The sequence below is a fragment of the Peromyscus eremicus genome, chromosome 9 (genome assembly GCF_949786415.1).
Source record: "Peromyscus eremicus chromosome 9, PerEre_H2_v1, whole genome shotgun sequence".
NCBI classification, from domain to species: Eukaryota; Metazoa; Chordata; class Mammalia; order Rodentia; family Cricetidae; genus Peromyscus; species Peromyscus eremicus.
The window spans coordinates 36,115,557-36,131,366 of NC_081425.1; the positions used below are offsets into that span (position 1 = coordinate 36,115,557).

Sequence of the window (15,810 nt, forward strand, 5' to 3'; positions counted from 1 at the left end):
ATGATTTGATATCTTTTTGCTAGCCCTAAAGAATGCCTGTTACATACAAGTTCAAGGCCAGCCTGGGCAGCTCTGCAAGACCATCTCAAAATAAAAAGTCTGCAAAGAAATATGGGGACAAATATCTCAGTGGTAGATTGCTTACCCAGCATTTGCTAGCCCCCAGGTTATATTCCTAGTCCTACACATGCACACACATAATCATGTTCACGCAGAGAAGAACATCTTCTATGAGAATATTTTAAAGATAGAAATTCGGACATATTCCTTAGCTTTACAGTTGCTAGGAGGTTCTAAACCTGGGTATGTTAGACTGTGCAGTGTTTGAATTTTCTCTTTTGAACATTAACATCTACTATCTGACAATTTCATGAAGCATTTAAACTTGAGATAGTTTTAATTAGTTAAGAAGGGAATTTATAGTACTATTTCATTTGCTGTAAAGAGTCTTCTCTATATAATATAAATGTTCAAGGGTCAGGAGGCCCAACATAACTGTGAAGCAATTGAGTTTAAAGTGAGGTTTTATTTTATTTTTTTCTTCTCATAAGACTTAAGCTGCTGCAATTCCATTAATGAAAAGCTTCATACATTAACCTTTCACTGAATAATTCCATTAATTCCTGTTTTTTTCTTTTTCCTTCTTGTGTGTTATATGTATGTATTTTTTGGGATATCTATATATATCAATATATAATCTATATATCTGTGTGCTGTGTGTGAGTCATATGTATATGTATTTGTGTGCATATGTTTGTGTACATGAATGCAAATGTGGGTTGTATATGTGTATATTTGTGTATATAAATGTGCATGTACATGCTTATGTGTGGTGTATGTACATGTATGTGTATTTGTACATGTATCTGTTTATGTGTGTTCATGTATATGGAGAAATATGAGCATTCTACTTTTTATTTTAATAGCATTTTGTGGTCGTGTTAAAGTAGGATTTAAGACATGGAAAAACTGTCTAAGAGACACTGGGAATTTAAGATTTTATGGAAGAAAACTACCACTTTTAAATATGGTCATTGGGAAGAATTAGGAAATATTATTTATCCTTAGGAGTATTTTCTTTGAGTTTTGGCACTTAGAAATCATGCAGGGATACCTGTTTCCAATCTTGGTTATCTTTCCTTTCCCTGGACAATTCTTAGTGAGAGCCGCACAAGTGGAGCCATAACAAAGGGACAGAGGACCTTTAGGATGTTAACTTGCCTGTCCTTGGATATGCCCTGGAGTTCTCCTGGCTCTTGGTCCTGGCTGAAGCTCTTGAGGCTGAGTGCAAAGGTCATCTGATTTCTTCCAGAATCTGGTTCTTCACTTTCTCCAGTGCCAGTGGCATACATTGAACTGAGGGAAATCGCTGGTATTCTTAACTCCTCTTGCTCTTCAGAATGGAAGGAGATAAAAGATGAGAGGACTTTACTCCTATGTCAGAAGTAGAGAATTAAAGTCATTCTTTCCTGGAAACACCACTGTAAACTTTCACATGCCCTCAATGTCCCAGAAGGCTGAGTGTTGGGTTTTTGAGAAAATGGAACTAGAACTCAGTTTTCTATAATAAGAATTGTCCAAACATTCTTCATACAATTTGGAGAAGAAATTCATGGGAGTGGTAGGGGTAAGGCCAGGAGAAGAATGATTTTTTTTTGAATACATATCTGCATGCTCATGTCAGGACAGGAAAAGCACTGTGCCCACGTGTTATATCATGCTGCAAATGAATGCTCACTCCCTTGAGCATGTCTGGGCATCAGCTATGTGCATGCTAAGTGATCATTTTCTTCTGGTGTGATGATTTCATGGTCACTTAGAATTTTTTCTCTCCATTTTAAAAGCAAAGCATTGACTGTTCTTAATGCTAAGTACCTTTTCATATCAACAGGCTAAAAAAGACTTTGTTAGAATGATTTGAAATGAAGCCCGTTAAAGACAAGTTTTCTAATTTTAAAGTTGTGGTTATATATATTTGTTGTTGTGTTTAATTGTACAATTTTGTGGCATCCTCATTGCTGTGCCATAATCACACCTTCCATCTTTCTGCGTCTAATACTTCTTCCCTTCAATTCATACGTACACCTAGTTAAACACGCCTCTTTTTCCCTTTCACCTGAAAGTCATTATTTTAAATGTAGTTTTCCCTAATAGAGTATAACATAAACTCTCCTGGCCCCTCCCATAACCTCTTCATACTGTGCAGGCCTATGTAGGGCTTTTTCTCTACATCAACCAAGCATTTCATATTTGTGTGGCAGGGTCTTGGGCAGCATGTGGCATACCCAGCAGGCAACACATCAGAGATACATTTTAGAAAAATCCAGGGTTTTGTTCTTATTTTTCTTGGTGATGGGTGGTATTTGCTTGTTTGTATTGTATTGTTTCTAAGGTCTGGTGGTTGAGAGGCTAGAAAAAAGTATTTAGTTGTAGTAAAGAAGTAGGCAACTAATGGAACTTCAATTAGGCAGGGTAATTGATAGCCAGGATGATCTGAAATGCTTTCTGGAACCTTCAGAGAGGAATGAAGAATCTATTATGGATGTGGCCATGTGGCTAGGAGAGAAAGGAGCACAGAATAGGGGTGGGGGGTAGTGACTTAGGAGATGGATGAACAGAGTTTGCATGGAATTGCACATGTTCAATCTGCCTTTCTTTCCTATCCAGACATGTAATTTCTGTTCAGCACTGGTGTTTATAATCCTTTCCCAGCACAACATGAAGTCCATTCGTAAAGACAAGCATGTGGTTCCTGTGGTAGGGAACTTCCTAAAGCTTCATTATTTCTTCACAAAAACAAATGTTACTGTGAAGTTTGTATTGTCATACCATACTCTGGGTCAGCTTTCCCACAAATGTAAGATCCAGTAGAGCAAACACAGCAAAACAAAATCATGAGAGCCAGCTTGCTCTCATCGAATATAAGTTAAGTATTGGGAGATTTGTTTCTTAAGTTTGATCACTTCATGGTGAGTGGAATTTTCATGAAGCTATCCATTATGTTTCCCCCACACTTTGACACACCAGGGATGATGTGCTCACTACTATGACATTACTTTATTTTGGTTAATAAAATTCATGGCTACCCTTTCTTGTCTCAAGTTGCTCAGCACTGTGTGTATAGATTCTAATAAGTTAGCTTATTAAGTCTTTCTGTTCTGCAGCATGATGCAGATCCTGAGTTACCCATATCCTCATGTGGACTTCATCTTCCTTTGTAATTAGGATTGTACATCGAGTTCTCACTCTTTGTGTAATAGGTTCTTTTCTTTCCCCAGCGCATTCTCTGGTGTGAGCATTAGCATGTCATGTATTAGTGTGCAGAGGCTTCTTTGCAATTTCTTCTAGCAGAGGCCTATTTCTGCTTTCTAATATTATCAGAGCATATACATAAGAAGGTTTGCTGCCAACTGTCAGTGATAAAAATACCTTTTATGTATACATACAGTAGTCCATGATGAGGAAACATCAGTCTTTCAGTGAATTCATGAGGAGCAGGCAGTAGAATGGTACTTTAGGGGAGGGAAAAACTAAGGTACATAGTAAAAGATATAGGGGGATTTTTCTGAGTTCTCAAAGTGAGCTAAGAAAGGAATGTCAATCATGTGACATGGATATAGTTTCTTTTCCAGTGGGATTTTTAATCTCTTAATACTCTTTTCCTTTTTCTTTTGGACTTTATATCCATATGATCAAAACTGACATTTCGGGTAAGAAGCATAGTCTGTGTCCTTTGCACCCCCACCCAGAGAAGTTTGAACTTTCAGGTTATTTTTTTTCCCTCACAAGAAAACACCTTTTCTCATTTCCTTTTGTTGCTATTGAAGACCTTGGTTATAAGAAGCTGTTAATACAAAGGGCTTCTCAAGTTATTGGTTCATTTTAAGTGGTGGTATAATAATTTTCAAATAAATAAAGTTGTCCCTTTCTGGGGTTGAGGTTGGCTTCTGAGAAAAGATAAAATTATTTTCATTGGTGTATTCCTCAAAGGGATAACCAAATCAGGCAAATAACCCTGTTATGGTAGTTCATACCTGTAACCTTAGTACTCTGGATTATAGGGCAGCAGGTTAAGGACCCAGTGGACTGCAAACAACTATCAGGCCAGCCACTTCTACATAGTGAGACCTTATTTAACAAACAAATGAAACATGTCCTAGCCAACAGTGACCGGGTAGGAGAGGGGGGAGGGAGAGAGAAGGGAGAAGAAAGAGAATGAGATATTGGTAACATTGTTTGGATCAAGAAGTTTCTCCTTGCCTAGATAGTTGGCTGTAGACATGTCATAGTGATTAAAAACAAAAACAAATTATGGATAGCTTCAAAGTTTCATTAAGTAACAAATTCCTCCTCCCTATCTTTGCAGGACCTATACTGTAAAACAAAGCCCTTCAAGACCATTTGCTTTGTGACATTGACTACTGAAGCTGAATGTCATGATGAGAAATATGCATGTATTTGCTACTCTTTCGATGATTGCTATAGAGGAAATAATCTTTTGCATAAATTTTCATTTAGTGCTTCAACCACTCTTACTAATGTTGTATAGTTTATAGCTTTGAATTGTCATAAACTTCTTTTGCCAGAAAAAGTCTTGATTGGTTATGGCAGTCACATATTAATATTTGAACAGAAATACAGCCTATGTATTTGTCTCTGAATATTTTCTGTGTAGTTAGTTGCATAGCTTTTTCTTTATGTGCCTAGAAATACTGAAATAAGGTTTGACAGATCATATGACTAAAGCAGTTTATACAATTAGACTTTTTAGGACTAAGTTGTTTACTTTCATATTTTGCCAAGGTTGTATTATAAACCAAACCTGTGTGTGTGTGTGTCTTTTCATTCGTGCTTGTGTGCATATGTGTGCATGTTTTCTCTCATTATAAGTCTTTTCACCTTTACTTATGAGTCTTATATTTTTTGCCTCTGAATTTTCTAAATCCTACATAAAACGATGTTACTATATTGCAACCACCAATAGTGTGAGGCCCCTTTCTTAGCTGTGTTTTTTTTTTTTTTTTCTTGAATTCTAATCCTTCAAATTGTCAGTCACTTCCTCAGCATCATATAGCGGAGACAGAAGCCTAACTGGTTATCTTTCACAGGAGAGCCTATGATGGGTGAGATGACTTTCCACCCTGAACTGTCATTTCTTTCAAAGCTTTGAGTTCAGCTAATTGGATTCAGCAGGTTGTGTCTTCCTCTTCTCTCCCTCAGGCCGGTTCACCTTCCTCACCACTCTCCTTTGAGCACGTGGAGCCAGGGTGCATTGCATCAGTTATATAGCGGAGGAATGGGAGTTCTCTTTCTGTGGTGGGCTGACTGCCGACCACTTTGTAGTGCAGCAGCCTTCTGTGTCAAGCCTTCTAGGGCAGTGGCTCAGGCTCAGATCTGGTCACAGTTAAACTCTTTCTTTGCCTGCCTATAAAAACCTCTGCAGTCAGGTTTCCTCATCTATAGACTGAACAGACAGCATTTCCTAGTCCGTGACTCTTGTGCTTCTAAAATTCGTGTAGCCGGGCGGTGGTGGCGCACGCCTTTAATCCCAGCACTCGGGAGGCAGAGCCAGGCGGATCTCTGTGAGTTCGAGGCCAGCCTGGGCTACCAAGTGAGTCCCAGGAAAGGCGCAAAGCTACACAGAGAAACCCTGTCTCGAAAAACCAAAAAAAAAAAACAAAAAAAAAAACAAAAAAACAAAATAAAATTCGTGTAGTTCTTACATTGTGTATTAGCTTCTTAGAATGCCTATAACAAGAACAACAGACGTTAGCAGTTAGGTAAGACATTCATAGGTGCCTAGTTTCCCCCTGTGTCTTACTCTATCTACTTTGAATACTGTTAAGACTTCCCAGGCCTCACGTCCTAAAGGTATTACTTATTCTTTTTATGTAAATGAGATGAATTTACTGGCCTCTTTTAGTATTACAGAGAATGCTTGCTTTTTAAATCAGGTACAGATATGTATTTTCCACAGTTTTGAATTCAGCTCATTGTGTTCAGAAGTTACGTAATTAAAAATGGCAATTTATTGTAATCATTAGCATGTAAAACTTGATTACATTTTTGTTAAATGAGCACTAGATACATTTCAATGTTTCATGTTTTAAAACACATTAGCGTGATATACATTTAATCTGAATAAATAAAAATACATTATACAATTACAGATAGCACATACTTTTATAAAATATTCCATTGTGAAAAGAGAAAACTGTCTTATGTTCTACTAACATATTTTGACATGCATATTCTATTTTTTAAATAGTGAAATAATGTATCATAAAATTTGTAAGGAATTTATGATAAAATTTATATGGAATCTAATTCCTCAAAGGTCACATTTTAAATCAGACTGATTAGAACATAATGGAAAATGGGCCAGAATAAGATGTATAATCATGTACCATGGAACTATAATTTTTAATGGAAAATTTAGTGTGAAAGAAAAGATTTTGAAAGGAGATTCTTCATATAATTTTGCTGCTATTCCTGAAACTTTGAACATAGGATAGGAATAAAGTGAAGATGTAATTAGAAAAGACTTTTTCAGTTCATGGCTCTTGGCGACAGAGAAAGTTTCGTCATCTTTGACTTAATTCTGACATAAAGCCTACATAAAATGGAGTGTATGCTGTGTTAGTGATCGGGGAGCTTTTGAACAGGATTAATCTTCTCGTGGAAAATGGAGTGTTACTTTACATGTCTAGGAAGTAAGATTAAACACAGACTTCTAATGGCAAAATGGCTAGCTCACAAGCATAGACAGTTTTAATAATCTGACCCTCTGATTCACAGTTTCATGTTATCCAGGAAAAAATCTTGTCTTGAGGCGAAGGTGTGTTTGTCTTGCTGAAGATGCTGAGCTCCACCCAGGTGTAGTGGGGGGTGTTTGCTTTACCTGTGAGGGCTACATTGCTGTCCCTTCTGTCTGTGCCAGGAGGCTTCAATAAAAGCAATGATGACTTTGAGTCACTCTTCTGTCCACTCTTAGAGGACAGTGTCCTTATTGGTAGGTTCAGGGCTGAGGTGCAGAACTGTGTGCCACCATTTCAAGCTCTCCTTTGATTTGGGGGTGTGGCTTGTTAGTGTTTTGCAGAGATATTATCAGCATGGAATTGGGAATGGAATTTTGTGTAAAAATTTTATTCACAATAAATGGTCGCTCTCCTTTAGTCATATTTTTCTATAATGAATCCTTTTTATTTTTGTTGTATTAGTGTGTTTTCCGTTTCTATATGAAAATAATGGAAACTGTGATTTATACAGAAAGGAAGCTTATTTAGCTCAGAATTCTTTAGAGTCAAGAGAGTGTCACCAGCCTCTGTCTGCCTCTTTTACAGACATTTTGGTAAGTGGTCCCATGGCAGAAATGTGAAGGGGGCCATTTGGCTCTTTTAGCAGTCTTCACAAATACTAGCAGGGCTTAGGAAGTTCCTTCATCCCTTTCTGACCTGAGTGCCACTGACAAAGAACCTCTCCCATTAAAATTGTTCCCTTCCTCTTTTCTGCACTGGGGAATGACATACACCAACTGGCTGCTGCTCTGTCTGTGACACTTACATAAGTCATTTCTCTGCTTTCCCACTCATGAGAAGTAGCCAGCTGTTGGGCTGATTTTAAAGAAAAGGAAAACTTTTCACTTCTGAAGATCCTGGATGTTTGGGGTCCCCCCGGGTCGTCCCTTTAGCTAAGTAGAGTCACTGTCTGTACCATATTAACTTGAACTGTTTAAACTTAGGTGTTTTGTTTCCACTGTTTTCTGTGGAAAATGGATCCTTCTCAATCCTCGTGTATTTTCCATCCTTTGGCTGTATAGTTGGAAGAAAACCATACATTTACTGCATTATGAGTATACTGATACATTAAACTAAGCAAGAGTCTACCATCACTTTCTTGTAAACCAGAGAGAATTAGTTAATACTTATTTAGTCTTTGAGTGTAAACTGAAGTTGCAAGGTTGGTAGTAAACTTTATTTATTTATTTATTTATTTATTTATTTATTTATTTAGGTATTTAGTATATTACAGTAAAAAGGCTACTGGAGTAAAAGTTATTGATCAGTTCTTAAGATTAGTTCCTGAAGCATTTCTTCCCTCACTTTGGTAATGAGGGTCACTCTTGTGGGGTGATAGGAGAAGCTAAATGTGGTTCAGAGCCACTTGTCATGGAGTTTACACTGGAAGTTATTTAAAACGTAGGTTACCGAGTCATTGGCTTTTTCTTCAGAATACACTAGGAAATGTTCCAGCATGTGAGAAATACTAATGAGAATTCATTAAAAAATTAGTGCCTGCCCTTCTCTTAGGAATTATAAAAATAAAATATAGAACCTACCCAAAAAAAGGTAGATGGTTGTTATTTGGTAAGATTAAGCAAAGGGGACTAAGCCATTGCTAATAGATTTCATCTATCACACTTCAGGCAGTATAAAATAACAAAAGGTATTATGTACTGGGAAGGAGATTTTTGTGGTAATTTAGCATCTAGGAAAAGTGATCGTGCAATAACTCTTGGGAATGATACTGTTCTCTCCATTCTAGATAACTCTTTATGTCTTTATGTCCATTGCCTGTTGTTTTGACCATATGGAGAATATGTTCAAAGCTGGCCTAGTTCAAACCTATTCCTCATTTGACAGCAAGTAAAGTAGCAGTAACTTTCTCCTCTTAGACTTAGTGAATTCCTATATTTATACACAGGAGTGTATCTACACAAAATATACTTACTGAGCACTGAATGCCCAGCCTTAGTTCTTGGTACTAACATTGCAGTGGTAGATTATGGTCCCTTTCATCGTATTTATTATACAAAATAAAGTGTTTCATTGTAGTATTTTCATTCATGCATAATATATGATTTGATCATTTCTATCCTCCATTATCTTATTTTAGCTTCTCCTACCCTTCCCTCTGATCCAGTTTTTCTTCCCTAATACTTGTCTTCCTACTTTCCCCTCTGTTAAGATTTCCTTTATGTTTCACATCCTGTGTTTCACACATACTGTTTGCCTCTAGAGTCTGGGTCACTTTATCAAACTCTAGTTATATCAGTTTTCCTGTGAATGCCTGGGTTTGGTGGTTTTTTATGACTGAACAGTATTCCTTTGTGTGTGGATTAGGTTTTCCTTATTCATTCATTCTTTGAGGTACGCTTAGGCTAATTCAATAATGTGCTTATTGTGAACAGTGCCAAGATGATCATGGATATGCATGTGCTCCATGTTTTGACTCTGACTCCTTTGCTTATTCAAGCAGTCTTACTCTCTAGTGGAAAAATAGGAAAAAAGAAATACTCTGGAATAAAAAATTAAAAGACAGAGAAATGATGTTGGGGAAGCTGGGTGTAGGGTTGGCATAGCTGTAAGGCATGCAAAGGCTTTTTAGGGAATTTAAATAGACTCCTTTCTCTTCAGTGTGGCAAAGAGGGTGTAGATAATTTGCAGCTAGGCAACAAGGGAGACTAGTAGGGAACAGTTGTATTCAAGGTGGAAAAAGCTGGTAGTCCTAACGAGGAGAGAAGTAGCAGCCAGAGAGGTGTTGTGGAGTGATTATGTTAGGTAATTGGTTCTTGGGAGGTAAGACCCACTAGAGACACTGACTAGCTATGATTGTGACAGAAGTGTAAACTGTTCAGTTTGAGCCACTCAGTTAGGAGTATGCCTCCTTTCTGCTGTAAGGGTTGATGTTGGAAGAGAGATATGGAGGGAGGTATACTTCAGGAACTGAACTTTAGACATGTGGTGGTGACACTTGTATTAGACATTCAGTTACAGATGCTGAGAGTAAGCAGCTGGATATCCAATCTGGAATGCAAAAGGAAGACTTGCTTTGGTGCAATAATTAGTTTAGTTCCCACTGTTGATGCAACTCTTGTGCTCACCCATTCTCTCCAGGTCTGCCGAGGTTGGTATTCACCCATGGTGATTACTGTAATTCTCTCTTCTCACCTTTCAGTCACTATTTGTGCCATTTTTAAAAAGCTCTGAGTCCTCCATAATGTGGAGTTCTCTTGATATAGCTACAAGATGCTGAATCTTCAGTGATTCCTCAGTACTCTGTGAATAAAATTCAAACATATTAGACTGGCTTTAAAGATCTTAGATAATTAGGTTCCTGACTTTATTTTGTTGTCATTTAATTTACTTAATAGCCTCTGCTCATACTATATCCACATTCTTGAATGTGTGTCTCTCACACACAGAGACACATACACACACTTTTTCTATTTTCTCTCCTTCCTCCCTGCTGCTCATTTTTACCTGTATTTCTTTTTAAGCTTTGAGTTGGTTACGCATTATCTCAGGAAGATTGTACTTGACTTGCATGCCTTAGATTTGTCTTTTTTCCTGTGGTTCTTACTGAAAAATTATCAGTTTATCAGTGTATTTTGACTGCCATTTATTTTATAGTCAATTGTATTGGGCCTTAAATTCTATGATGTTGGGGATGTTTACGTTGTATGAATCCTAAATGGTCTTGATTAAAAACCCAGAGCCAAATATTGGGGTAAATGCTGAAAGATCAGAGGAAAAAAGCCACAGCCACTTCTCACCTCGCCAGCTCCTCTAGGAATCCTCAGAATGAATGCCTCTGAGTCCTCAGAGAAAAGGGCTCTCCAGTTCCTGTCTTTTCAAGCCTTATATGCCTTTGTCTGCTTAGCCATTTCACTTCCTATCTCAACTTTCCTAGTGCTGGGATTAATGGTGTGTGTCCTTCCAAAATACTGGGGTTAAGGTGTGTGCTTCCACTGCCTGGCTCTGTTTCTCTCCTAGACTAGATCAATCTTATGTAGCTCAGTGTGGCCTTGAACTCAGAGAGCTCCATAGAGATCTCTGCCTCCTGAGTGTTAGTATTAAAGATGTGTGCCACCAGTGCCTAATCTCTGTGTTTAACTCTGTGGCTGGCTCAGTCCTCTGATCTTCAGGCAAGCTTTATTTCTTAGATTACAAATATCACATTTCCCTTTTTTTTGGTCTAAAATAATAAAAGAAGGTTATAACTAATATAAGAAAAATAATATACAATAAGAACAATAAGTATATACAATATACAGCCAAGAATTACATTAATAATGTCCAATCCATTAACACTTGACAGATTCAGAGAAAATACTCCATTCTTTATCCTATTTTGATGAGTCCAAAATATTGTACCTAATATACTTTCTCTCCTAACTTGTATTACCAACCAAAAACTATCTTTCGATGTCTTTCAAACTTATACACTTTAATATCTCTTTAGTGGGTTTCTTTTCTGAATTTATTTACAAGGAAAGCTATAACTATGACTATATCTAGTCTTCAACTCCCTCAGAGACCTGAGAATGAAATAATATTTACTGAGTAAGCAGGAAGCTCAAACAAGTGACTTCCAAAAAATATGAGAAATGACAGAAACAGCTGGCTTTTTGGATAGTCACCCAAGGTTTGTTTGCAGCTTTGAGGCATCTGTCTTCGGCCTACAGGCCTAGCATATCTGACAGATTTATCTGTGAAGCAGAATTTTCTGAAGGTTGTCATACCTGTCTTGATAAAGTTCAGCAGTCCTTTCTTTTGTGTCCTGCTTGTCCATTTTGGACAGCATACTGTAAGCAATTGAGGCAAGTGCATTTTCTTGCCCAGTGGCTAACTTTTGCCACAAAGAAAGTAAACTCCATGTAGAGTTTCTTTGATGCCCATCATCTTCTCTGAAGTAGATTGGTGCTGCCAGGAGCAGACATGTCTCATTGTGATAAAAAAAAAAAGAATCTATATTATTAAAACATCTTACGTACCATATTCTGTAGATCTCTGAAGTGTTTGAAGATGATCTATCTAAAATATAGCTATTTGACCTTGAAAACATACCTAACATGACTACAAGTTTGATTGCAGTGACTAACTACTAACCTGCATTTCTTTATTTTCCTAAATAGTGTGTAATAACTTTCAAAGACTAGCAATTTGAATTATATTGTTAAATGAACTGCATAGGTATAATATCTTGAACAAAAGTAGAAATATATGTACACTATGTTCCAACAGATATAATCTCAACTTTGTATCAATATACACAATTTGTATACATTATATAAAAATTCAGCCCAATGTACAGTATTTTAAGCCAGTAGTTGCTTTTTAAATGTAGATTCAATAATCTACTTTTTTATCTTATTATATCCATATTCTCCCTTCTTTCTTTTCAGAGTAGGTTCAATAACCTGTCATTTGTGTATCTTTTTTTCAGCATAGATTCAATAATATACCTTTTATCATATCTATATTCTCTTTTTTTCTTCAAATAAGAACCCTGAATCTAGTCTCCTTTGTTTAGCTTGTTTCCTGGCTGTTACCAATAACAACTTGTAATCAGCCACCAAAACAGTGACAAATATCCATAACTCACTGAAGAACAAAAAACCATCTACCCCACTTCTGGGAATGTGGGCACCGTGTTCTTAAAATTACTTCCTGGTATCAGGGGAAGAGGACATCTTTAGGGGATCCTGAAAAGAAAAATTTTGCATTAATATCAAGTCCTGGGAGGTAGCTGTATCATTTGTTGTCCAGTCTCTGCATAATGGGAAAGTACAGAGCTTGTCTCAAGTCTTGTGGGATCATGCTCTTGTACAATGTAAAGATTTGCTTTCCTATTGGTTTAATAAAATGCTGATTGGCCACAGCCAGGCAGCAAGTGTAGACTGGGTGATCAAACTAGGAGCAGGCTGGGAAGAGGAAAGGCAGAGACGGAATTGCCAGCCAGATGCCCAGGAATTAAGATAAGAATGTTGGACTGAGAAAAGATACCAAGCCACGTGGCTAAACATAGACAAGAATTATGGCTTAATTTAAGCGTAAGAGGTAGTTAGCTATAAGCCTGAGCAATAGGCCAAACAGTTTTATAATGAATATAAGCCTCTGTGTTTATTTGGGACTGAATGGTTGAGGGCCCAGGCAGGAGAGAAACTTCTGCCTACATGTCTGCTTGGTCTAGCATCGCCCCTACATCACCTAGCCTAACATTTTTCAGCTGGTGCTTTGTATTCTTTATTACAATAAAAGAATGAAAATAAGCATACAATAAAAATCAGCCCTGTGTTTATGCAGTATGTAGGAGTATAATTTGTATTCCCTTAGGGCGAATAAAATTTACAATAAAAACACATGGTGTTTATGAAGAATACTGTATTAACTGAATAATTACTGAAACAGATTTGTAGTTTTAAATACATGTTATATCACACAAAGAAGCTATTATTTAGTATTTTTTGTTTAATATTCTTGGGACCACTTGTTAACCCTTTCTAAATTAAGTTTATCAACTGCTGTAACTGTTCTCATTTCATTCAAATGATCGAACTATATACACTCTCACAACTCATGCTGTCATTCTCCTAGTTATCACTGTTTTACCAGTGCTTTCCATTTTGGCCTTCAGTCTTAGTAATTTTACAAGCCTAAGAGGCACTGGTGTCTCCCCGGAGCAGTGTAAGTCCGGGGTAGTAAATGATGATAATGTATTTTTATTACTGTGTGGTTTAGTATGTTAACTTTTTTGATGGAAAAAGTTCATTTCCTGCCCTTTTGCCCTTGACGTTTATACTGACTCTAGTATGAATCTCTTTTGTCTTCCAGCGAAAAGGAATACAAATGATTTTGAAGAGAAGAAAGTTATTAAGAAAAGAATTAAGGAACTTAAATTTCTAGATCCTAAAATTGCTCAGAACCTTTGTAAGTATCACATGTGAATATCATTAACCTATGGAGTCTCTGTGGATTGTTTCTTGAAATCTGCTCATTTTGTGTCTTGTTTTCCATTATTTTAGTTTCTTTGCTTGAATACTAAATTCAAATATAACTCTTCTTCATGCAAATTATGAGATTAAATTCTTGAGAAGATTAATATGTACTAGAAAATAAGAAAAGAATTTAAGGTGAAATTCTGCCTCCCACAATTGCAACAGGAACTGCTCTTTAAAATTCTTTTTTCAAGTATTAAAGACAGGGAACTCAGGTGACGACATCACACTTGGATAAAAGAATCAGTAATCTATCTATTCCTTTACTCCTCCAAATATCTATTATTTGTGACACTCGATCATGCAGGACAGCAGTTAGAATATTAATGGAAATAAAGATGAGGAGTAAAATGAATTCCATTATCCCACCTGAGCAGCTCAAAGCCTTTTCCTCGAAAGCACTGATGGAAATATTTTAGATTTAATTACTGTTATGGGAGCTAAATATGTAGTGTTCAATTGTCTTCCTGGCTGAATTATTATGAAAGAAGGCAATAATTTGGTCCCTAATTCATTTCTTACTGCGTCTTAATGCATCAAAGAGAGTTCTACTTGGAACTGAGATAATTTGACCTCTGTATTTTACTTTCTGGTGACGCAAGAGGGATATAATATGAAGAATCTAGAGGGATGAGCAGTGTTAACATGACTTTTAGTCTGCTTTGCAGTTGTTACATGCCTCAAGTGGATTTTTAGCAAATATTGGAACCAAACAGTTCTCCAGCCAAAGGATAATGTTCCATGCCATTGAGTAAGGAGAGTTATATGTGAACAATATGTGCAAAAGGTAGACTTTATAGTCCTTCTATTAGTCTTTTGGAATTGATTCTCCACCCTCACTATGGCAGAGGGTAAGCCTTTCTTCAGTAGACACTAAGATTAGATCCTTATGGGCTAGTATGGTGGCATTAATGCTACTGGCCAATATTCAGTCTGCTTTTTCTTGGCATCGATTAATTGCATATTTTCGCCTATTTTATATTGCTATCATCTTGTGATAAGCGTGAGCCGGTGAATATATAAATGAAGATGGTATTACTTCTGGGTGGAAACATTTAATTGTTGGTTTGGTCCCTTTCAGAGTTGTTTATCCTTGTAATAAGATGATTAGATTATACTGCCCAGCCCCTCTACTGTGACATGTGTTTGGTTTTTTTTCCCCTCACTGGAAATGAGACTTTGTGCATGCATATGAAAGTTTGGGTCTCACGTGATATGTGTATATGAGAATTTTCTAACTGCAGTAACATTTTCTCACATTGAAGCACTGCATGCTAATTGGATGTTGTCAAAGTTATACCATGTAATCTCAAAAAACTAATCATGTTTTGAAAACCATCCGCATCTGGCATTAAAATTGTTAATCTTGACTTAAAATGACCTTTTTATGGTTTCGAAAGGATCTCTTTGAATGCAGTACTTCCTGGATGGATCAGCTATGATAATTCAGTCTAAGTATTCTTCTTAAGGTTGGATAATTGACGTTCTGTACGGAACTGTTTATTTGTTGTAAATTACTGAGCATGTAGTAAAATGTCGTGTACTCCGAAGTAGTAAACCACCATAATAATCGTTCCTGATAGTCTTTCTGTGCAAGTTCCGTGTTTGTTATTTCACTTTATTACAGCCCACCAGATAACTATCAGCATTGACATTATAGACGGAGAACCTGGTGGATTTTCAGATAAAAACCTTGAATTTAGGTGGTTTATTCTGACAATAGGCAATAGGTATTTTCTGTGTGTGTGTGTGTGTGTGTGTGTGTGTGTGTGTGTGTGTGTACACTCATATATATATAGCATATGTGCATAATGCTTGTAAAATATGCATTCCTGTTTGTAGGTTACAAAATCACATTATTGCTGTAGAGAAGGATCCTGTTCATGTTGATTGCTCTAGGTAGAGGGTGTTTATTCTAAGTTTTTTAATTGAGAAACATGTTTTAGAAAACCACATCACAACATATTTGGGTGTAATCCATTAAAGGATTATTGTCACCCTTTCAGATTATAGCCAGTGTTCTGATTTAA

The 15,810-nt window shown here is 36.8% G+C and overlaps 1 protein-coding gene across 1 annotated transcript in view; it reads left to right on the forward strand.

Annotated features, from left to right (window-relative positions):
- The window catches only part of Diaph3 (diaphanous related formin 3), a 242,421-nt gene that overhangs the window by 172,882 nt on the left and 53,729 nt on the right, over nucleotides 1-15,810 (forward strand). Inside the window, 1 exon segment of the mRNA XM_059274292.1 lies at nucleotides 13,617-13,712. Within this exon segment, the coding sequence (XP_059130275.1) occupies nucleotides 13,617-13,712 (96 nt within the window).